General features: G+C 47.4%; 1 protein-coding gene across 1 annotated transcript in view; it reads right to left on the reverse strand.

Annotated features, from left to right (window-relative positions):
• Window positions 1–2753: 2753 nt before the first annotated feature.
• spon1b (spondin 1b) overlaps window positions 2754–25000 on the reverse strand; it is a 65215-nt gene continuing 42968 nt past the window's right edge. The window contains 10 exon segments of the mRNA XM_083667101.1: window positions 2754–3539; window positions 5253–5552; window positions 6496–6660; window positions 6877–7044; window positions 8208–8378; window positions 12533–12715; window positions 14429–14504; window positions 15167–15307; window positions 20152–20353; window positions 24461–24525. Coding sequence (XP_083523227.1) covers window positions 3373–3539; window positions 5253–5552; window positions 6496–6660; window positions 6877–7044; window positions 8208–8378; window positions 12533–12715; window positions 14429–14504; window positions 15167–15307; window positions 20152–20353; window positions 24461–24525 — 1638 coding nt within the window. The 3' untranslated portion in view covers window positions 2754–3372.

Below are 25000 nucleotides of genomic sequence, written 5' to 3' on the forward strand. Positions count from 1 at the left end.
GTACAAAGAAATTATGAGTCAGGGTCATGTCACTGTGGAGAGAGGAGGCAGAAGAGGAGGATGAGGGAGAGAGGAGGGGGAAGAGAGGAGGAGGAAGAGGAGGATGAGGGAGAGAGGAGGGGGAAGAGAGGAGGGGGAAGAGAGGAGCAGGAAGAGGAGGATGAGGGAGACAGGAGGGGGAAGAGGAGGATGAGGGAGAGAGGAGGCAGAAGAGGAGGATGAGGGGGGAAGAGGAGGATGAGGGGGAAGAGGAGGATGAGGGGGAAGAGGAGGATGAGGGAGAGAGGAGGGGGAAGAGGAGGATGAGGAGAGAGGAGGCAGAAGAGAGGAGGAGGAAGAGGAGGATGAAGGAGAGAGGAGGGGGAAGAGAAGGATGAGGGAGAGAGGAGGAGAAAGAGAGTAGGAGGAAGAGGAGGATGAAGGAGAGAGGAGGGGGGAAGAGAAGGATGAGGGAGAGAGGAGGATGAGGGAGAAAGGAGGCAGAAGAGGAAGATGAGGGAGAAAGGAGGCAGAAGAGGAGGATGAGAGAGAGAGGAGGGGGGAGAGAGGAGGGGGAAGAGGAGGATGTATGTGGCAGAATGGAAGGAGAAGGGGGGGATGTGGCAGAATGGAAGGAGAAGGGGGGGATGTGGCAGAATGGAAGGAGAAGGGGGGGATGTGGCAGAATGGAAGGAGAAGGGGGGATGTGGCAGAATGGAAGGAGAAGGGGGGGATGTGGCAGAGAGGAAGGAGAAGGGGGGATGTGGCAGAATGGAAGGAGAAGGGGGGATGTGGCAGAATGGAAGGAGAAGGGGGGGATGTGGCAGAGAGGAGGTAGAAAAGTGAGGGAAGAAGCATCTCATCAACACCTTTATGGTCGAGCCTCCAATAAAGGGCTCCTCATGACATCAGCATCAGTCGAAACTAGAGTAATATTCACAAAACCCATCTCCACCAGCCCCCCCTGCTCCTGCATCTGCACCTCTCTACCACCCCATTTCACATTACATCTGACATGACATGGAGGTCTGTGTTTGTTGCCATGGCTACAGCACTGGTATGTTTATTTATTTTATTCCTTTTTTTGTAAATCAACTCTTTGGTTATTTTACAGCTAGGGCGCTTTGATAGAGGCAATCTTCTGTGTGCTCTGTTTAATAAAACTCAAGTGCTTATTGCTATATTGGTATTCAAGAAAGAACATCTATCACAACAGTTTATTTCCCTGATACAGGTTTCATATTAAATCAGTCAGTATCAAAGCTGTAGTATTGAATCATTGAGATTCAGAACAGATTCCTTTCACAAAGAAAGGCACATAGGCTTTCAATAAGTATTTCAATACTTTCAGCACAAATGTTTTCTCGTCATACATCGTTCTACAGCAGGGCTTGGTTACCTGTGTCTGAGCCGAGGTACAGGGCTGATCACCGAGAGAGGGAAACTTAGAATAATTAGGTTATAGCTCCCCCCGCAGACCGAATAAAGAAGTGCAGCTGGCCCAACTGTTATGAGTGGCAAGACGCAGCAAAGCCTTTCTCTATTAAGTCCCCTCCTCTGTCTCCCTCTGGTGGATGTTTATTATTATTGCTACCGTGAGTGCAGCCAAATATCGAACACAGGACCCAAGGCTCTGTGTGTTTAGAACCAGCGGGAGATGGGGCAAAAATACATTCACAAAACAATGTCTCACAGTTACTTTTATTGTAAAGGTGATTTATTCCAAAATAGTAATATGATGTAGAGGCAAAAGAGAAGAAAAGAGAGAGCGAGATAGAGAGAGAGTGAACAGAACAAGAGGAGAGAGAAAGACAGGGAACATGTCTACACAAGAGTCAGGAGTCTCATTCTCATTCTTATCAAAATATCACGACAACAACAAAACAGCAAATCTAATGTTGAACCAAAAATATCTGCCCTCTCTCTGAGGCATTGCTAGTTTTATAGCCTCTACTTGTATTACAATGAAATACAAAAATCACAACAGATTATTGTCTTGAAAATGATAATGTACTAAGTCATACAAAACACTGGAATGATAACTGTCCTGCGCTTCAGTTTTTCAAATTAGAGAAGTAGCCACAGGATACAATTTGTTCTATGTATTACTTGGTGGGTATTGTAGTTCAACAACATGTATTGCCTGATGGGTATTGTAGTTCAATAACATTTCACCATAATCCACACAGATTTTCGGCGAAAACGCCTTGCTGTATATTGAACAGAGCTACTTTGTACAACGTGTCAACCAGCTGTGATCTTTGAGGCGACTTCATTGATAATACCATGGCTGCTTGATCTGGTAGGAGAACATCCTCATCCTCAGGTAAGAAACGGAGCAGGAGACTATTCATGAGACACGTCCTGTACTGTATCATGCCTTTCACTACAGTAAAAACGTGGGATTTGGGCTTTTTAAAGTGGCTCGTTCTACATACTTACATACCCTTTGTGCGGCCGAAGTCTTTTTAACCTACGTTATATTCAACAAGGGAGGCTGGTGGAGGTAGACATCGCAGGACGGGCTCACTGTAATGCATGGAACGGAATGAGGAATGGTATCAAACGCGCTCCATGCATTACAGTGAGCCCGTCCTCCGATGTCTACCTCCACCAGCCTCCCCTGCTGTTCACGGCGGGGTAAGACCCAATAACAGGGCGTCTTCTGAGGGAGATGAACGTTACAGACATGCTGACAGAGCTTATAGAGAGAGAGACCAATGCTAGTGAAGCCAATACGACCGTATAACAGTATATAAAGACAAAAAAAAATGAACATTGTAAAAAACATTTTATTCGTGTGTTGTGAGTGTGTGTGTACATCTGTGTGTGTGTGTGTCTGTGTATATCTGTGTGTGTGTGTGTGTGTGTGTGTGTGTGTGTGTGTGTGTGTGTGTGTGTGTGTGTGTGTCTGTGTATATCTGTGTGTGTGTGTGTGTGTGTGTGTGTGTGTGTGTCTGTGTGTGTGTGTGTGTGTGTGTGTGTGTGTGTGTGTGTGTCTGTGTGTGTGTGTGTGTGTGTGTGTGTGTGTGTGTGAGACTGTGACGTTGGTACTGTATAGTGTTGGTTACATAGTAATACATGGGCCCGCTGCAGAGGCTACTATAAGACTAATTGACAGACTGACACTGGTCTTGTCTTCAGCCCAGTGGTCCACTAAATGCCTACAGTAATGGCTTTCCTGGAGAACACCCTCTTCCTCCTCCTCCTCCTCCTCCTCTCCTCCTCCTCCTCTCCTCCTCCTCCTCCACCTCTCCTCTTTTCGACATACAGGCAGACAACCTGGGTTCACCAACCAACAACACTGAGTCTGTCCATCCCCATATCCACCAGCCCTAATACAGAGTGCATCAATCGTACCACATAGAAACACAGTCGGCTCAGTGGCGCCCCCTAGCAGGGGTGAACGTTACAGGCACGGATCTCCTTCCTGTCCTTACAGCTGGTGACCTGCGGAGCGCTCTTGGCACGCTTCTTCACCGTCATGAAGCGCTCCTGGATCCCCCCGCCGCAGTGCTTGGTACAATCCGCCCAGCTGGACCACGGGCGCATTTTACATCCTGTGGGAGATACCAAGATGAGAGATGAGAGAGGGGTGTGCACTTTCTTCAGTTTGCCAAATCTGTGATTAGATTATAAGTCATAATCTACTTGAATATGGCATGTTTAATTTATGTGAGAGGCCCAAGTGAGGTAAAATAGTGAAATGATTAATGTGCCAGAGCCAATTTCATGACCGATATTTTCGTACAATATGCATATTCACAGCAGATTGAACAAGCATGATGGGAACAGTATTATGGTATTGTGGAGCAAGAGGGATGTCAGGGATGTCCACCTGTCAGAGCAGGGGGCTGTTCATCACTGACTACACCCCCATTAGCTCCAGGTCAGCTATGGTCTCACTCAGGGGAGCCTGGTGGAGGTTGAAATTGGGACTGGGGTTGGGACAGCCCCAGTCCCAACCCCTGGCCCCAGCCCCAGCCCCAGTCCCAACCCCTGGCTCCAGCTCCAGCCCCAGCCCCAGCCCCAGTCCCAGCCCCAGCCCCTTGGCTCCAGGCCCGGCCCCAGCCCCAGCCCCAGCCCCAGCCCCAGCCCCAGCCCCAGCCCCAGCCCCTTGGCTCCAGGCCTGGCCCCCAGCCCCCAGCGCATCCCTGGCTGTCCAGCCTGCCTCGCCCTGCTCTGCTGTGGGCCTCAGGAGGGCCATCTGGGACCCTGCTGGGTCTCTCCATCTCTCTGACAGGGCTGCTTAGTGCTGAGTGCGGTCACTCTGACAGAACCATCACTCCCACACTGACAGAGGAGGGGAAGGAGCACACAGGTGGTTGATACCAGTCCTCACTCCGTCCCATGCATTACCATGAGCCCGTCCTCCGATTTCTACCTCCACCAGCCTCCCCAGTAACAGAGCTATTGCTAACAGAACCATCAGTCCGGCCCTAAAAGGGCTTTAGCTAACAGGAGCATTGCTAACAGGTACATTGCTCCAGTTCTAACAGAGCCATACATCTTGCCCTGGTCTGGCCCTGGTCTGGCCCTGGTCTGGTCCTGGTCTGGCCCTGGTCTGGCCCTGGTCTGGCCCTGGTCTGGCCCTGGTCTGGTCCTGCTCTGGGCCCGAGAGCTGGGGTTCTCTATTTGGGAGGTGTCTATTTGGGAGGTGTCTATTTGGGAGGTGTGTATTTGGGAGGTGTCTATTTGGGAGGTGTGTATTTGGCAGGTGTGTATTTGGCAGGTGTGTATTTGGCAGGTGTGTATTTGGGAGGTGTGTATTTGGGAGGTGTGTATTTGGGAGGTGTCTATTTGGGAGGTGTGTATTTGGGAGGTGTGTATTTGGGAGGTGTGTATTTGGCAGGTGTCTATTTGGGAGGTGTCTATTTGGGAGGTGTCTATTTGGGAGGTGTGTATTTGGCAGGTGTGTATTTGGCAGGTGTGTATTTGGCAGGTGTGTATTTGGGAGGTGTGTATTTGGCAGGTGTGTATTTGGCAGGTGTGTATACTTGAACACTCCAACATAACATGTACTGTTGTAATGTAAACTGTTGTAATAAAGATGGAAGGTAGAGTGGTTATTAGTGGTGTTTATTAGTTGCAAAGATTGTAATCGTGATGATATTGATGATGATGAATGATAATGTTGATGATGATAATTATGATAAAAATGATGATGATGATGATGATGATGAGAATGTTAACAATAATGACGATGGTGATGAGAATGATGATGATGATGATGACGATGATGAAGACGGACACCAACGGCACACCCCACTCACCTGGCTGCTCCTCCACCGCCGCGTCCCGCCCCTGCTTGCCCTGGCCGCCGCCGCCGCCCCCCCTCCTCCTCTCCCTCTCCCTCTCCCCTCCCTCCTTGCGTTTCTTCTTCTCTCCGCTGGCCCTGGAGCCCCGGCTGCACTTCCGGATCTTGCACTTCTTCCTCTGGACCGTCTCTGGGCAGGCGCTGCCCCCGAACTGGGCCTCCAGCTTCACCATGCGGGTCCGCAGGGCGTGGCCTTTACCACACGACTTGTTACACTCAGACCACTCAGACCACTCAGACACCATGCAGTCTGTGGCTGGGGGGGGAGGGGGAGGGAGGGAGGGAGGGAGGGGGGGGAACGGAGGGAGGGGGGGGGACGGTCGGAGGGAGGAAGGGAGGGGGTCGGGGGGGTGGATGGAGGGAGAGGGGGAGAGGGGCGGAGGAGGGAGGATGGAGGGACGGAGGAGGGGGGAAGGGGGGGGGGGAGGGAGGGAGGGAGAGAGGGAGGATGGAGGGACGGAGAGGGGGGAGGAAGAGAGGGGCGGAGGGAGGGAGGGAGGGGGTTGGGAGGGGGGGAGAGAGGGAGGGGGGGGAGAGGGAGGGAGGGAGGGGGGAGGGAGGGATGGACAGATGGAGACAGAGGGGAGAGACAGACAGAGACAGATAAGAGAGATGAGTGAGTGACTGGCTGACTGGCTGACTGGCTGACTGGCTGACTGGCTGACTTAAAGGGCAGCTACTGAGAACGTATGAATAATACAGGAGCTCAAGTCCAACAGCATAAAACCTCCCTGGGTGTTATTTCATCATCAGACCTGTGCCCCATCAGTTTCATCAGCACTCCGAGGGCCAGGGCGCCTTCATTACCCCACCAGAGGAACACAACGCTTTCACTGGAGGCTGGTGGAGGCTGGTGGAGGTAGAAACCGGAGGACGGGCTCATTGCAATGCAAGGAATGGAATGAGGAATGGTCAACGTCAAACGCGTGTTTGATACCATTCCTCATTCCATTCCATGCATTACAATGTGTGTGTGTGTGTGTGTGTGTGTATGTGTATGTGTATGTGTATGTGTATGTGTGTGTGTGTGTGTGTGCGCGTTTGTGCGTGTGTGCAGGAGTGTTTGATTACCATTCCTCATTCCATTCCATGCATTACAACGAGCCCGTCCTCCGATTTCAAACCTCCACCAGCCTCCGATTTCTACCTCCGCCAGCCTCCCCTGCTGTAAGCCCTGCCGTCCTGCTGGGGACACTTACGACATTCAGGCAGCATGCACCTCTCCTGCTGCTCCAGCTCCTCGGCGCAGCCCCCCAGCTCCGGGGGGGTCTTCAGCATGCGCTGCCGCGTCCGGACTCCCTTCTCACAGGTCACGCTGCAGTCGCTCCAGTCCGACCACGGAGACAGCATACACGGGATGGTGTCTGCACACACACACACACACACACACACACACACACACACACACACACACACATACAGATGAGGAATGTGTCAACAAGTCTGGTTCAGACACACACACACAGACACTCACACTCACACAGATACAGACACACACACATTCACACACACACACACACACACACACACACACACACACACACACACACACACACACACACACACTGGGCGTAACTCACGGCACTCTGGCATCATGCACTTCTCCACCTCTACCACGTCTGCCCTGCAGAGGGAGCCGTCTGACGGGGGCATCTTGACCATGCGCTCGCGTCGTTTCATGCCCATCCCACAGGTGGCGCTGCAGGGGTCCCACTCCCCCCACTCTGTTACCACACAGCTGCTGGGGGCTGGGGGACATGATGGGACAGACACACACACACACACGCACACACACACATACACACACACACACACACACACACACACACACACACACACACACACACACACAGTTTATGTTTCAAAAAGGGTCTCAAGACGCATGTTTCTATGGAGTTTGAATGATAAGACTATACACACACTTAAAGGTCCATCATGCTGTTTTGCTTGTTGCTGCCCCCCTCTGGCAACACTGAAAATGTGCATACTGTATGTTATGTTTTCTCAGCGCCAAACATTTCCATATCCTTGTAAACAAACCAAACGTGAACTAGGAACGTAAAAGCCAGCGTCCTACCCGACACCAGATTTTAGAAAGTGCTTAGACTCGACCAATTCAACACTCTTCACTGAACGTTCTGCATCATGTGATGATTCATTCCCTGACTGAATTCATTCCTGAGTGGCTAACGATTTTTCATGGCCATTTAGCAGGATTTTAAAGCTAAAATCGACACTAAGTACTTGAACCTGCAACATGATACTGACATCTCCCTGACCGATAGAACTGCCTCTGGTCCCTGAAGGCTGAAGATCAATAAATACAGTGGTATAGTGGGACTCAAAGCCAACATGCTTTGTTTGGACTAATACAGCCGTCTTCACTAAGAAGCTAAAATCGACACTAAGTACTTGAACCTGCAACATGATACTGACATCTCCCTGACTGATACGCAGACCCCTGTGGAAGTAATGAGACAGTGAAGCATGTTTTCTTCTTTTGGCTCTACACTCCCAAAGTTTGGATTTGAAATCAAACAAGTACTATGAGGTTAAAGCAGAGATTCTCAGCTAAATAGGGGGACTATGCATAACAAGTGGTGTCATTTCTGAATGGTGAAACCAATATGTGCACAAACGCCATCAAATGAAAGCTCTACTTTAACCTCAGTAATTTAGTTTAATTTCAATTTCATACCCTGAAGGCTGTGGCCTGTGGACCCTGAAGGCTGTGGCCTCTGTACCCTGAAGGCTGTGGCCTCTGTACCCTGAAGGCTGTGGCCTGTGGGCCCTGAAGGCTGTGGCCTGTGGACCCTGAAGGCTGTGGCCTCTGTACCCTGAAGGCTGTGGCCTGTGGGCCCTGAAGGCTGTGGCCTGTGGACCCTGAAGGCTGTGAGATGTGAAGACTCACAGCAGTCGTCGTTGACCACGCACTTCTCCGTCTCCTCGGTGTCGATGGAGCAGAGGGAGCCGTCCTCTGGGAACTGCTTGATGTAGCGTTCCCGGGAACGCATCCCCATGCCGCAGGAGGCGCTGCACGGAGACCAGCTGATCCACTCTGACATCATACAGGTGGACGGCTCTGGGGGTACCAAACACAGGAACCAAAGGTCAAAGTTCAAATAGGACTCAAATGCGTCGTTTCTTGCGTCGAGGAGATGACTGAAGCGGCGAGGCTTGCTTTGACCCGCCCTGTCGCGTGAGATCTGTGATGACCATGGGGGAAACAGGAAGGAAGGATGTGTTCTAAGAATAGTGCAACAGGGTCAAAGGTCGGACAGGGTTATTGATATGGCATATCACCAATCTGTCCATTCCATTCCATTGCTATTGGCTACCTGACAGGGGAGGCTGGTGGAGGTAGAAATTGGAGGACGGGCTCATTGTAATGCATGGAATGGAACAAGGATGGCATTTCTCATTGTGTTCCATGCATTACAGTACAGTGAGCCCGTCCTCCAATTTCTACCTCTACCAGCCTCCCCTAATATGGCGCCTCCCTTCACTCGCCTCTGTTAACAACAAATAACCCCAAAAATAAATAATTGACCCGTGCTTTAATCTCGCCCGCACTGTCCAATTATCTGAGAACAAGGCTTGTGAATAGATTTGTTTTGAGAAACAAAGACGGATTAACTTTGGAGAACTTTCCATTGATTTCTCTCCTCCTCTCCTCTGATCTCCTCTGCTTTCCTCTCCTCTCCTCCCTACCTCTCTCCCCTCTCCTCCCCTCTCCTCTGATCTCCTCTGCTTTCCTCTCCTCTCCTACTCTCCCCTCTTCTCCTCTCCTCTCCTCCCTTCCTGTCTTTCCTCTCCTCTCCTTTCCTCTCCTTTCCTCTCCTACTCTCCTCTCTTCTCCTCTCCTCCCTTCCTCTCTCTCCTCCCCTCTCCTCCCTACCTCTCTCTCCTCCCCTCTCCTCTCCTTTCCTCCCTCTCCTCTCTCTCCCCTCTTCTCCTCCCTTCCTCTCTTCTCCTCTCCTCCCCTCATCCCTCTCTCCTCTCCTCCCAGCAGACCAGGAGCAGCAGCAGCAGCAGGGGTGAGTGGTAGCGGTGAGCATGGCGTAATGAAGCATAGCTAAGTGAATCATTAATAAAAGCTGCAAATAACGGCAGCCTTGATGATGCCTACAGGGGCTCCCGACCCTCCCCAGGAATATCAATCAACAACAGAGCTATCTACCAGGCCTCCCAAGCTCAGCCCAGGAATATCAATCAACTCCGGAGCTGTGTTAACGGACCATTAAATGAAAACAAAGGAGTGACGGTGAAGAAACGAAAAATCCTTTGCCGTGCCAGTCCAGAGTAATCGATAAGGGTGCAGTGGAGAGAAGCAACAGCCTTGAAGAATCCACAACCACTCATCAAACTTATCAAAGCTGAGGCTACAGAGGGCCTGGGAGAGAGAGAGAGGGGGGGAGGGAAGGGAGGGGGAGAGAGAGAGAGAGGGGGGGGGAGAGAGAGGGGGGGGGGGAGAGAGAGAGAGAAAGAGGGCGGGTGGGGAGGGAGAGAGTATATGAGAGAGAGAGAGAGAGAGAGATGGGGGAGAGAGAGAGAGAGAGAAAGAGAGAGGGCGGGGAGGGAGAGAGAGGGAGAGAAGGGGGGGAGAGAGGGGGGGGGAGAGAGAGAGAGAGAGAGAAAGAGGGCGGGTGGGGAGAGAGAGAGTATGTGAGAGAGAGAGAGAGAAAGAGAGAGGGCGGGGAGGGAGAGAGAGGGAGAGAGAGAGAGAGTGAGAGGGAGTGAGTGAGAGAGAGAGAGAGAGAGAGAGAGACCTCTGCATGACTGATCATTTGCCTCTAAGCAGGAGCCCAAATTGACATCTTTGATGACAATTGGACAAAGAAGCGGTGCCTGAGAGACAAGGCTAATGCCCATCTGACTGACAAGAACAGCCCTCAGATCTACGCGTCTTGTTTACCGGGGGCTGAGCCTGTTTTGTGGAATACGATATTCATGTCTTTGATCTCCTGGGCTGGTTGTGTGACTTGATTAGTCTCCAAAGTCCCCGGCTTTTTGCCTTTTTGTGTTTCAAAATGGCGAGAAAAAAAGCCCCAGCGTGGTTTCTTTGTTTGTTTGCGTGTCACTGCGTCTAATCTGCCGCGTTAACCGTGAGAAGACAACAACAAGAGCGATGGTGTCAGAGCGCTTCCTGCTGTCTGGTGACGGCGGAGGAGTCAGAGGAGTGATGATGCATCATCTCTAATCCCTCAGCTCCTGAACACACTACTGCCTATTCCTGACTAAGATCACCTCTCAGCTCCTGAACACACTACTGCCTATTCCTGACTAAGATCACCTCTCATCTCCTAAAAACACTAATACTGCCTATTCCTGACTAAGATCACCTCTCAGCTCCTGAACACACCACTACTGCCTATTCCTGACTAAGATCACCTCTCAGCTCCTGAACACACCACTACTGCCTATTCCTGACTAAGATCACCTCTCAGCTCCTGAACACACCACTACTGCCTATTCCTGACTAAGATCACCTCTCATCTCCTGAACACACTAATACTGCCTATTCCTGACTAAGATCACCTCTCATCTCCTGAACACACTACTGCCTATTCCTGACTAAGATCACCTCTCAGCTCCTGAACACAAGCCTATTCCTGACTAAGATCACCTCTCAGCTCCTGAACACACTAATACTGCCTATTCCTGACTAAGATCACCTCTCAGCTCCGAAACACACTACTACCTATTCCTGATTAAGATCACCTCTCAGCTCCTGAACACACTACTGCCTATTCCTGACTAAGATCACCTCTCAGCTCCTGAACACAAGCCTATTCCTGACTAAGATCACCTCTCATCTCCTAAACACAAACCCACTCCTGACTAAGATCAACACAACCCTACTCCTCATGTGTAAGATCAGGTCTCATCTCTTAAAGGTTCCAGAAAGTAGTTTTGCGTGTTGCTGCCCCTGCTGGCCATACTGAACATTTTAAAACGTGCATATGCTACATTTCCTAATAGCACCAAACATGTGCGTTGCCTTGTAAACAAACCAAACGTGAAATTGGCACGGAAAGGCCAGTGCCCGACACTAGTTTTTAGAAAACGCTTTGTTTGGACGAATACAACACTCTTCACTGAACGTTCTTCATCATGTGATCTCATTCCTTGATGGCTACCGATGTATCATGGCCGTTTAGCAGTAAAGCTAAAATCTACCAACTGGACCTTTAAACACAACCCTACTGCTCCTGTCTAACTGGACCTTTAAACACAACCCTACTGCTCCTGTCTAACTGGACCTTTAAACACAACCCTACTGCTCCTGTCTAACTGGACCTTTAAACACAACCCTACTGCTCCTGTCTAGCTTCAGGTTCTCCCTGTTTGCATACACCCTGGATGCATTGATTGCTCTTTGTCAATGTGACACGTAGACAATTACACAGGGATCACTAACTCACTCCGCCGAGGAGATTAAAGTCAACCATTTCTCATTCCGTGCTCCTGTGCCATAGTCTCTGTGGTAAACAGTCTACCGTTTATGTGAACCATCCGAATTGATGCTTCATATACACAGACAGAGGTTCTGTACTGGACTGGGACTGGACTGTACACTTTCTGAATACAGACATAAAAAAATCCATATGCTGTAAATTAGACTACAGTGTTATCGGTTTGCTTGGAGGAGAAACACCTGTGTTCAGGTCTAAGGTGAGGGGGCAGAAACACCTGTGTTCAGGTCTGAAGTGAGGGGACAGAAACACCTGTGTTCAGGTCTAAGGTGAGGGGGCAGAAACACCTGTGTTCAGGTCTGAGGTGAGGGGGCAGAAACACCTGTGTTCAGGTCTGAGGTGAGGGGGCAGAAACACCTGTGTTCAGGTCTAAGGTGAGGGGGCAGAAACACCTGTGTTCAGGTCTGAGGTGAGGGGACAGAAACACCTGTGTTCAGGTCTGAGGTGAGGGGGCAGAAACACCTGTGTTCAGGTCTGAGGTGAGGGGACACAGCTAGCTCATACAGTACCAGCCTTCTAACTCTGCTGAAAATGTTTGTGTTTGTGTCATCAGCAGTGGAGGCTGGTAGAGGTAGAAACCGGAGGACGGGGGCTCATCATAATGCATTGAACGGAATGAGGAACTGTATCAAAGACGTGTGTATCATACCAGTCTGCATTCCCTTCCGTACATTACAATGAGCCCCCCAGACCTCCGATTTTCTACCTCCACCAGCCTCCACTGGAACCAGGGCTGTGTGAGTGCCTTGTGAGTGCCCACCCTCTTCGCTGCAGCCGGGCCCCATGCAGGGCTGGAAGTCCTGGGTGTGGGGGCAGGAAACACTGAGGTCCAGCTGGGCCTTCAGCATCCTCTGCCTCATACGACGGCCCTTGTCACAGGTGGCCGAGCTGCAGGCCGACCAGGGGGACCAGGCCGAGTAGATGCACGTCTCTGGGGTGTCGTCTGGGACAGAGGGGGGAGGAAGATAGAACTATCAGACAGATGGATTGACAAGTAACAGATCTACCCATTTAGCTGACGCTTTTATCCAAGGCCACTTGCATTGCAGTGAGAGTCCACATTTTTCAGTATAGATGGTCCCAGCGGGGATCGAACCCACAACCTAAGTGTTGTTAGTGCTGTGCTCTACCGACTGAGCCTCAGAGGACCACGTTACTTGTCGATCGGCTAAATGGGATCTACAAGTAATAGGAAAGGGGGGCATTGTCATGTCATGCATGATGGAATGAGGAATGGTTTCAAACACCTCATTCCATCTGATGCATTACAATGAGCAGTCCTCCAATCTCTACCTCCACCAGCCTCCCCTGATATGGTAAGGATACATATTGAGTATGAATGACTCCCCAATATGGATCCTTGTCATCCTGGCTTATGGTTTACAATGTACTGCCGGTCAGGTAAGTACTACTAATACCTTTCACAGTTCACATCAAGGTCACATAACCACAGCGTCCTGTTCATGAAGTGTGTGTGTGTGTGTGTGTGTGTGTGTGTGTGTGTGTGTGTGTGTGTGTGTGTGTGTGTGTGTGTGTGTGTGTGTGTGTGTGTGTAATCTAATCTAATGTAATGACAGTCTTGTTTGGGCAGCAAACAGTGTCGTCTAAACAGAAAGATCAGACCAAGCACTTTGGTGCAGATCAAAGGGAGCAGAGGAATGTAATTGATGGGTGTGGTGAGACATCAAATGAGATGAATTTAAACTTGTATAAACGTCCCTCCTGATAGGCTGTCTACAGCACACAGACTAGCAGGTTTAAACTCCTCCTGATAGGCTGTCTGCAGCACACAGACTAGCAGGTTTAAACTCCTCCTGATAGGCTGTCTGCAGCACACAGACACTAGCAGGTTTAAACTCCTCCTGATAGGCTGTCTGCAGCACACAGACTAGTAGGTTTAAACTCCTCCTGATAGGCTGTCTGCAGCACACAGACACTAGCAGGTTTAAACTCCTCCTGATAGGCTGTCTACAGCACACAGACTAGCAGGTTTAAACTCCTCCTGATAGGCTGTCTGCAGCACACAGACTAGCAGGTTTAAACTCCTCCTGATAGGCTGTCTACAGCACACAGACTAGCAGGTTTAAACTCCTCCTGATAGGCTGTCTGCAGCACACAGACTAGCAGGTTTAAACTCCTCCTGATAGGCTGTCTACAGCACACAGACTAGCAGGTTTAAACTCCTCCTGATAGGCTGTCTGCAGCACACAGACTAGCAGGTTTAAACTCCTCCTGATAGGCTGTCTGCAGCACACAGACACTAGCAGGTTTAAACTCCTCCTGATAGGCTGTCTACAGCACACAGACTAGCAGGTTTAAACTCCTCCTGATAGGCTGTCTGCAGCACACAGACACTAGCAGGTTTAAGCCCTGCAGACCCTTCTTAATCAACAGTTACAGTACAGCGTGCTTTTAAATTGGACATCGCAAATTGCTTTAGATAAAGCAGATGTCTTACACACACACACACACACACACACACATACACACAAACAAACAAGCGCACACACACTCTTTCACCAAACCCCCCCGCTCGCACACACACACACACACACAAGCGCACACACACTCTTTCACAAACCCCCCCTGCGCACGCACACACACACACACACACACACACACACACACACACACACACACACACACACACACGTACCTTCCTCCTTCTCCTCCTGGGCTATGTCTGCTACAATATCATCCACATTGTCTGGGACAATATTGCACTGCTCTCCCTGCAGACAGGAAGACAGGGGTCAACACCAGACATCCAGATAACACTCTCCACTTCCAGACCACCACTAGTCTCATATGACTCATATCATCATCACAGAGTACTGGGCTGTTTCTGGCCAATCAGCTATCGGACGGAGGTTAGGTCACCGGGTGACATCTGGGTGTCAGAGATTGAAGATGATGATGGAACATTTTTCCAAATCCAATTTTCAGGGAACAAACATTGAGTCAATCTGTTGGGTTGATAAAAGACTGATCCAATGGAAAGTATGATGACAATAATCTCAGATATCTGTAGTACATTCATGGTTGGGAGGAGAGTTGTACTGAACTAACATCAGAATTGGATGAACTTTATTTTTCCAGAAAGAAAAATATTTGTATAAAAAAGCTGACAGACAGACAGACAGACAGACAGACAGACAGGCAGATAGACAGACAGACAGACAGGCAGACAGACAGACAGACACAGACAGACAGGCAGGCAGGCAGGCAGACAGACGGTAGACCAGTGGAGGCTGCTGGAGGTAGAAATCAGAGGACAGGCTCATTGCAATGCATGAAATGGAATGAGGAATGGTATCCGTTCCATGCTTTACAATGTGCCCGTCCTCCGATTTCTCCCTCCGGCAGCCTCCCCTGAGGTAGACAGGTAGAGTACCTTCCTGGCGATCCTCTCCACGACCACACGGGCCACGGCGGTGATGGCCCCTCCCTCGGGGTCGTAGAAGGGGCTCTGGGGGTGGTCCAGGCTGGTCAGGGGCCGGATCCTCTCCTGGGGGATGCTGGGCTTGTTGGGGGACTGGAGGGGTACACACACACACACACACACACACACACACACACACACGTAATGTATTTTAATGTAAGGAGGACTCCCCTGAAAAAGAGACCTTGGAGTCAGTGTATAAATAATAATAATCATAATCATAATAATAATAAATTAACCAGTGTGTCATTCAAACCTGAGAAGTGTTGAATGTGATGGAAACTGAATGGATTCATGACCACAAGTCAGTGAAGCTGAATGAGAGCAGGGTTCACGCAATAGCGGACCTCCCCGAAAAAGACACGGCATAAATCTGCACAGCATAGATCTGTACAGCATAGATCTGCATCAAGCACCAATGCATCAACGCAGACGCCTATGGGGATTCAAATCTGCGTACGCTGTGAATGAGTGTCAATCTGGGAAGGGATTGTGTAACTCGTGCAAAGACTGCAGTACAACAGTCTGGAGTCTACATCGGGTCTGTGAGAATGGACACACAGTCCCATTCAGTCCTATCAGAAGCCATCTGGTAGGGCCCTGGATGTTTGATCTCCATATGCATAATTGATCGGTTGTGCAGTGATCCTTATATGAGTGATTTATGACATTGTTCCCAGCGAGGGGCCGTGTGGATCATCTTTCACGCAGCGCACCTCCACACACACACACACACACCTACACACACACACACCCACACACACCTACACACACACACACCCACACACACACACACACCTACACACACACAGTGTGCAGCCCACTAAATACGCCACATAAGGCCACAATTGAGTGAATCATACATGGCGCAGAATAATCAATATATTATTCTATTCTATTCTATTCCATTCGCAGAGCAAGTTTAAAGGGGGACTCTGGGATGTGACGTCAATGGGAAAAGAGCGGGGCTACGCTACCACAGATCATTTCAAAACCGGACGCCATCTTGAACCGAGAAGAGACGATCAACTCCTGGACGCACAGAGCGACCATCTTTACTTACCTCAAATATCTTTGGTACATGTTGCTGTGACTTCCTGGCATGACGTCATATCCTATCCCAGAGTCAACCTTTAAAGGCCGTTAACGGCAGCATGTGGACCACAACAAGCTGTGGGTCTCCACTGAGGCGTCTTCAGCCACGCAGTGTCTTCTGCCCACCTATAGATGGCAGTGTCTCTCACATTGTGCTCAGTTTCTTGCACTGGGCACTGCACTGTAGATCCAAATACTCCAACTTGGTGGACTCCAGGGGAGGCTGGTGGAGGTAGAAATCGGAGGACAGGCTCGTTGTAATGCATGGTACGGAATGGGGAACGGTATCAAACACGGCATGGAATGGAATGAGGAAATTGATGCCATTCCTCATTCCATTCCATGCATTACAATGAGCCCGTCCTCTGATTTCTACCTCCACCGGCCTCCCCTGGTGGACTCCTGCCTCTCGTTGTGAGTTGAAGAAGAGAATGAGGGGCAGGCCTTAGTTTGTAAACAAAAATACTTCGTCAACATGCTATGTTACGTACATACACAGGGTTCTCCCTGTAGAATGTATGGCGCTGCCATGACGTGAACTTGGGCGGCGCCAGTATGTAAACATTTCGTAACGAATTAAACTGATATTCAGTCATGACAGAGTAACTATCTTTGATCGCCAATTACATCGTTGTTGTGGTCCTCTGTGGCTCAGTTGGTAGAGCACGGCGCTAACAACGCTTAGGTTGCGGGTTTGATTCCCGCTGGGACCATATATACTGAAATGTATGGACTCACTACAATGTAAGTCGCTTCGGATAAAAGCGTCAGCTAAATGCCGTATGTTAATAGTGAAAGAGCTTGTGTGTTCCTCAGCGTTTTTTGACATGAATAAACACGAGTCGGTTTTGAGAATGCATCCCAGCAGCCACCTTGTTAGAAAAACTCCTGGGGAGAACCCTGATACTGGCTGTGTAGAGGCAGAAGACCCGTCTGTGAGCCAGCCGCTTCGCTAAAGTCAACATGCTGTTTAATGTCCGTAGTGTTTTTCAGCTGAGTGTATTTACTCACATTTCGGCAGAGGATTTGGGGCTGTTTGTTTATTCACAAGCGTCCTAAACGACAACTAAATAAAGCAGTGGTCCTGCACTATTAATGGAAGGAGGACCAACAGCTTCCTTTCGTTCCAGATGAAGAGGGCAGGGGATCTGCTTTTGAGAGTTATAACAGGCTGTGGTCTTTAAGTGGACATCCTGACCACACTTAGAATCCTAGGGTATACATTTAGACTCCTAGAATCCTAGGGTATGCATTTAGACTCCTAGAATCCTAGGGTATACATTTAGACTCCTAGAATCCTAGGGTATACATTTAGACTCCTAGAATCCTAGGGTATACATTTAGACTCCTAGAATCCTACGGTATACATTTAGACTCCTAGAATCCTAGGGTATACATTTAGACTCCTAGAATCCTAGGGTATACATTTAGACTCTTAGAATCCTAGGGTATACATTTAGACTCCTAGAATCCTAGGGTATACATTTAGACTCCTAGAATCCTAGGGTATACATTTAGACTCCTAGAATCCTAGGGTATGCATTTAGACTCCTAGAATCCTAGGGTATACATTTAGACTCCTAGAATCCTAGGGTATACATTTAGACTCCTAGAATCCTAGGGTATACATTTAGACTCTTAGAATCTTAAGGTATGCATTTAGACTCTTAGAATCTTAAAGCATACATTTAGACTCTTAGAATCCTAAAACAATACATAAGGCATGTGCCTCTTTTGAAAGAAAGCACAGGATCAGACGCCCCTGGTCCAGGTTTTGGGGTTCAGTGCCTTGCTCAAGGGCACAACAGCAGGACATTGCACCTGGAATCTGAGACACACGAGTCCCGAGTCGTCTGTGTGTGTGTGCCTCTCCTAGGAGGGACAGCATGTATGTCGTCTGTGTGTGTGTGTGCCTCTCCCAGGAGGGACAGCATGTACGTCGTCTGTGTGTGTGTGTGTGTGTGTGTGCCTCTCCCAGGAGGGACAGCATGTACGCAGTGAAGGCTACATGAGAAGTAATGATGTCAAACAATGTGCACATCCAATTCATCAGGTGCAAGACCTGGCGAAGACACTGCTGGGTCTGGAACATTGTCTGTGTGTGTGTCTGAATTCAATTACCATGGGAGCATACCAGCCTACAGCATACCATTGCGGACATTCCTTCCTGAGCCCAGGGCCTCCCGACTCGTACTGTACGTGACCCCATTACCAGGGGCCTGCGTCTCAGAAAAGAGGAAAGCACTTTGTGGAGAGCAAAACTAAACTGTATAATGCTGTCTGTCTTCGGCTGGATCGCCTGGGTGGATTACACTCTTCCGGGGCCATAAAGTGCTCTGGTGCCGTGACTCTGGGGCTGGAGGTCCAGGTCGTATCCAAACACACACGGAGAGCACATATACACTCACATACACACTCACATATACACTCACATATACACGCACATATACACTCACATACACACTCACATACACACTCACATATACACTCACATATACACGCACATATACACTCACATACACACTCACATACACACTCACATATACACTCACATACACACTCACATACACACTCACATATACACTCACATACACACTCACATACACACTCACATACACACTCACATACACACTCACATACACACTCACATACACACTCACATATACACTCACATACACACTCACATACACACTCACATACACACTCACATACACACTCACATATACACTCACATACACACTCACATATACACTCACATATACACTCACATACACACTCACATATACACTCACATACACACTCACATACACACTCACATACACACTCACATACACACTCACATATACACTCACATATACACTCACATATACACTCACATACACACTCACATATACACTCACATACACACTCACATACACACTCACATATACACTCACATACACACTCACATACACACTCACATACACACTCACATACACACTCACCCAACACTTTATTAGGAACACTATACTCACACAGCCTACATCATTTATTGTTCTATTTTGTACATTTTTTTGGCTATTTTGTTAATATTTTGCACTTTTTTTTGCGAATATTTTGCTTATATATTGTTGTTTTATGTCTTATGCACCAACCTCACCAAGTCAATTTCCTGTATGTGCACAATACTTGGCCAAATAAAATAATTCTGATTGGGATTGTGATTCTATACTAATACTGGGTAGGGCCTCCCTTTGTTCTCAAAACAGCCTCAATTCTTCATGGCATTGATTCCACAAGATGTGAGAAATATTCCTTTGACATTCTGGTCCATGATGACATGATTGCATCACACAATTCCTGCAGATTTTTCAGGTGCACTTTCAAGCTGTGAATCTCCCGTTCTACCACATCCCAAAAGGTGTTCTATTGGATTCAGATCCGGTGACTGGGAAGGCCACTGAAGAACACTGAACTCATTGTCATGTTCATGAAACCAGTTTGAGACGACTTTTGACATGGTGCATTATCATGCTGGAAGTAGCCATTAGAAGATGGGTAAATTATGGCCATGAAGGGATGCACATGGTCAGCAACAATACTCAAATAGGCTGTGGCATTCAAGCGATGATTGATTGGTATTAACGGGCCCAAAGTGTGCCAAGAAAACATTCTCCACACCATTACACCACCTGCACCATGAGAAGGTGTACAGGTGTTCCTAATAAAGTTCTCAGTGCATATATATATTATTTATACAGGTTTTTGTTAATATGTGTTAATATACTATTATGATTTTATGTTGATATTTTCTCAAAGTGTATATGTGCTTAAGATGTTATTCTCCTCCAGGGGCCCTTTACCTCGTATGTGACCCCGTTGTCGGTGCCTGCGTCCCAGGGGATCAGGTCCTGGTCCAGCCTCTGGACCCAGCCACACTCCTTAGTGCACAGGTCCTCCAGAGACAGGCCCACGTTCCAGTCTGGACTGGGCCCCAGCATGGTCAGGAAGGACATCAGGTGGCGGGTACGGTCCACGGAGAACTCTGCTGACGGGGCTGATCGCCTAGGGACAGACAGACAGGCAGACAGACAGACAGGCAGGCAGACAGACAGGCAGGCAGGTAGGTAGGCAGACAGACAGACAGGCAGAAAGACAGATAGATAGACAGACAGACAGGCAGATAGACAGACAGGCAGGCAGGCAGGTAGGCAGACAAAGAAACAGGCAGACAGACAGACAGACAGGCAGGTAGGCAGACAGACAGACAGACAGGTAGGCAGGTCGGCAGACAGACAGACAAAGAGACAGGCAGACAGACAGAAAGACAGGCAGACAGACAGACATACAGACAGACAGACAGACAGACAGACAGACAGACAGACAGACAGACATACAGACAGACAGACAGGCAGACAAAGAGTTAATACAAGGTAGAGACACTGTACATGATTATTGTACATCAATGCCAGAGAATAGGGGGTAATAGAATGCTGACTGACTGGTTATGGTCAGACTGGTTATGGTCAGACTGGTTATGGTCAGAAAAGGTGAGGACTTATGATGATAAAGAAAAACAAGTTATTCATCATCATTCAGCTACTGAATGACTTCACACCAAACTATCAGAACAACGTCTAACAATGTATACGTTAGCACTGTCCGATGTGATCCATGGAATGGAGGCGTGAGCTTTGAAACAGCCTAGCAACTGAACAATGCAACCTAGCAACTCAATAGGAAAGCTTGTTTCTGATTGGCTAAACGGAGGAACGGATTCTGGAAAGTTCAACTCCTTCAAACCTTTTTTTTGTCCATAAAAAAGACAGACACGGACAGACCCTCGTCAGCTCCGTTGTCCATCAGCGGATGACTCCCATCCAGAAACCACTGGCTCAGTCCGTAATTAACGGACGGCATTTTACATGTATGCCATTTAGCAGACGCCTTCATCCAAAGCGACTCACAACAAATACATTTGTTTAAGTAAGTGAATCATCTATCTAACAGTCATCATAAGATAGTAATCAATGCTCAGACCAGGGGCTATTGGCAGTCACATTGCTAGAAGAAGGAAGAATTACTTTTTTTTATTAACAGGAGAGAAACTTGTACAGAGGGGTTGTGGGGGTGAAGAGGTCTTTAGGAGGGACAGTTAAGATGTAGCCTGAAGAGACGGGTCTTCAATCTACGGCGGAAGATCGGTAGTGAATAGGTGAACATTGATGTAGACGCGTAAGATATAATATATATATACAGTATATATTATATCATAGACATCTACATCAATGTTCACCTATTCACTACCGATCTTCCTTTCTTATATATATATATATACAGTACCAGTCAAAAGTTTGGACACACCTTGCCAAGAGTGTGCAAAGCTGTCATCAAATCAAAAGGTGGCTACTTTGAAGAATCTAAAATATAAAACATATTCTGGTTTGTTTAACGCTTTTTTGTTTACTACATAATTCCATCTGTGTTCCTTCAGAGTTTTGATGTCTTCAATATTAATCTACAATGTAGAAAATAATAAAAAAAATAAAGAAAAGCCATTGAATGAGAAGGTGTGTCCAAACTTGTGACTGGTACTGTGTATAATTAACGGACAGCATCGCCATACATACAACATGTTGCTATTCCTCCTCAATACAGCCAACCTACGATGTACAAATTATGTGCATTTAAATGTCTCTAAAAGTTTGATGAGTTCACAAACTTCAGTTGGATGAATATTCATCATTACAGTGCAATTCACATCATTTCTACAAATGTCTAAACACATCATTATAAAAAAACCATCCCTGTCAAAAGCAGCTCAACATATTTGTTTGGAGAAAAAAAGAAAAGAAAAAAGGAATAATAATAATGTTTGTGTAATAAATAAATAATATTGGTTTTGTATTTAGAGCTCATTAGCCTCAGGACTGCTGTATCATAAACAGCAGCCTGTAATAGAAGTGTTAATTAAAGATGTTTAGTTGAAGAAGTTTCCGCAGGCTATGGAAATGTGCGTATGGAGATTTAGAAATTAGACAATCCGCTAATTGCCATCGGAAGCAGGGGTCACAGAGAGTACACAACATCTGAATATTCAGACAAATAACTGGCTATCGTCAAGTTATGGTTTTAAAACATGAAAACTTGGCCATGAACAAACTTGGCTGTTATATAATGTAAACAGTGTGTGTCTAACTTGTACTGTACCTGTGAAATAACACCTTAAACCTAACACCTCCTGTTACGACACCTTGCACAAATAACTCATTCATTTTATGTTAATTAATTTGATGACTTGTGAACTTTACGACATCCTTTACATAACTTGCCGACCGTACGTTGAATAAAAAGTAATCCTTCCTTCCTTTAGCATTGTGACTGCCAACGGCACCTGGTCCTAGCAGAGATTTCTGCTTCTGATGACTGGTGTATAGATGACTCACTTACTTTAGACTAATGTACTTGTTGTAAGTCGCTTTGGGTAAAAGCGTCTGCTAAATGTAACGTAAACTTGAGTAGGCTTGATGTCTTCTTCCGAGGTAGATACTTAGAGTTTTCACTCGCCAGAAAAGACAGGAAATTCAATTCACCATAACTATATCTGACATATGCACAAATATAACATACGCCATTTAGCTGACTCTTTTATCCAAAGCGACTTACATTGCAGTGAGGCCATGCATTTTTCAGTACATACGGTCCCAGCGGGAATCAAACCCCCAACCTAAGCGTTGTTGGCACCCTGCTCTACCAACTGAGCCACAGAGGACCAGACGCACTGAGCGGGTTTTCCAGCACACTTAGTTTTGACTCCTGCTGCAGCAGCTTGGTTGGGCTCCTGTACCACAAACAAGAAAGGCTGCACCCGGGGCATGTTGTTCAGGATCCACTCCTTCCTGCAAACAGCCTAATACTTACTTGTCAGCCACATAATAGACCTTAAAGCCGACTGTTCTCAGAGTGATAGCCTGTCTAGGTTTGCATTCTGTTGATACACTGTAGGTCATGAACGGCTGTGGCTGCGGCCATGTCTACCAGACTAGAACCCGACCAGTAATGTGTTGAGGGGGAGTGGGAGGACATAACGTTAGCTACTGAAACAGTTTCAAGTGAGAGAGGTGCCTCTGGGTAAAAGTAGGACTGTTTCAAAACCCCTAAACAGCAGCTTACCTCAGAGGAGCCATAACACCTGTCATACTGTGGTAGTATATACCATAACACCTGTCATAGTCTGGTAGTATATACCATAACACCTGTCATAGTCTGGTAATATATACCATAACATCTGTCATAGTCTGGTAGTATATACCATAACACCTGTCATAGTCTGGTAGTATATACACAGTACCATAACATCTGTCATAGTCTGGTAGTATATACCATAACATCTGTCATACTGTGGTAGAATACAGTACCAGTCAAAAGTTTGGACACACCTTGCCAAGAGTGTGCAAAGCTGTCATCAAAGCAAAAGGTGGCTACTTTGAAGAATCTAAAATATAAAACATATTCTGGTTTGTTTAACAGTTTTTTGTTTACTACATAATTCCATATGTGTTCCTTCATAGTTTTGATGTCTTCAATATTAATCTACAATGTAGAAAATAATACAAAATAAAGAAAAACCATTGAATGAGAAGGTGTGTCCAAACTTTTGACTGGTACTGTATACCATAACATCTGGGATAGTCTGGTAGTAACACCAAGTCATTTAATTAACACAAGTGTAATTTAGCGTGTAATTTAGTTTGATAATGAACGAGACAATGTTGTCTTTTGAGCCTCACTTCTGAAATGCTTTTTTTTGTTATCCTGAATGTGAGCCTGTACTATATGTGCTGCATGATGGATGTTGATGTCAGGCCTCTAGAAGGGGGTAGAGTCACTTTCTTGTTTAACTACCGAATTCTCATTCATGTCTGCTTGTTAATTGCTAATAAAGCTTTGTTGCTAACCCTCACCCAGAGCACAGCTGTCAAACCTCCTCCTCCACAGAGGAAACTCACCAGCCTTAACTCTGGGTGTTTTCTGTGCAGTGTTGGACTTTGTAGAGGAAGTTGGTCACACATAACACTAACACGCTATAATGCCATATGTAATAACACTGTAATTACTCCTTTAACATCATCATATGACCATGTAATAACATAGTAATAACTGTGTACTTACACATTCAGGGGCTGCCATGCTGGCCACTGGGCCTTGGTCTTTATTACAGTCAGAACATCATCACCCTGTCGAGACAGAGAGAGAGAGAGAGAGAGAGAGAGAGAGAGAGAGAGAGAGAGAGAGAGAGACACTGAGTCATCATAGATAACATTATACCTCAGAATGTCTCAAAATCACACTCCTGAATGCTGTTTGACTTAGCACCAAATAACATAGGCACAGAAACATAATCATTATCTTTCACATCTGTCTTCTGAAACACACTCAAATCTTTCCAAAGATTGAGAGCTGAGATGGGGAGAGTCTCTGAGGACCAAAATGTGTCCTTAAAAAGTGTTGTATAATGGATGTTTATCCTCAAGAGGATCACTCAAGACCGTAGAAATCACACAAAATCACCCACCGAAGTGTGGCTGAACGGGGTTTCGAACACAGGTCTACGGCACGGACCTAAAACCTCAAGCCCTAGACATTAGCTCGAAGAGCTAACCGAGCATGTCTTCTTCGGTCCGGGTCTCAGGCAGGTTGTCTCGCGGCGCG

Source organism: Argentina silus (genome assembly GCF_951799395.1).
Source record: "Argentina silus genome assembly, chromosome: 3".
Classification (NCBI taxonomy): domain Eukaryota; kingdom Metazoa; phylum Chordata; class Actinopteri; order Argentiniformes; family Argentinidae; genus Argentina; species Argentina silus.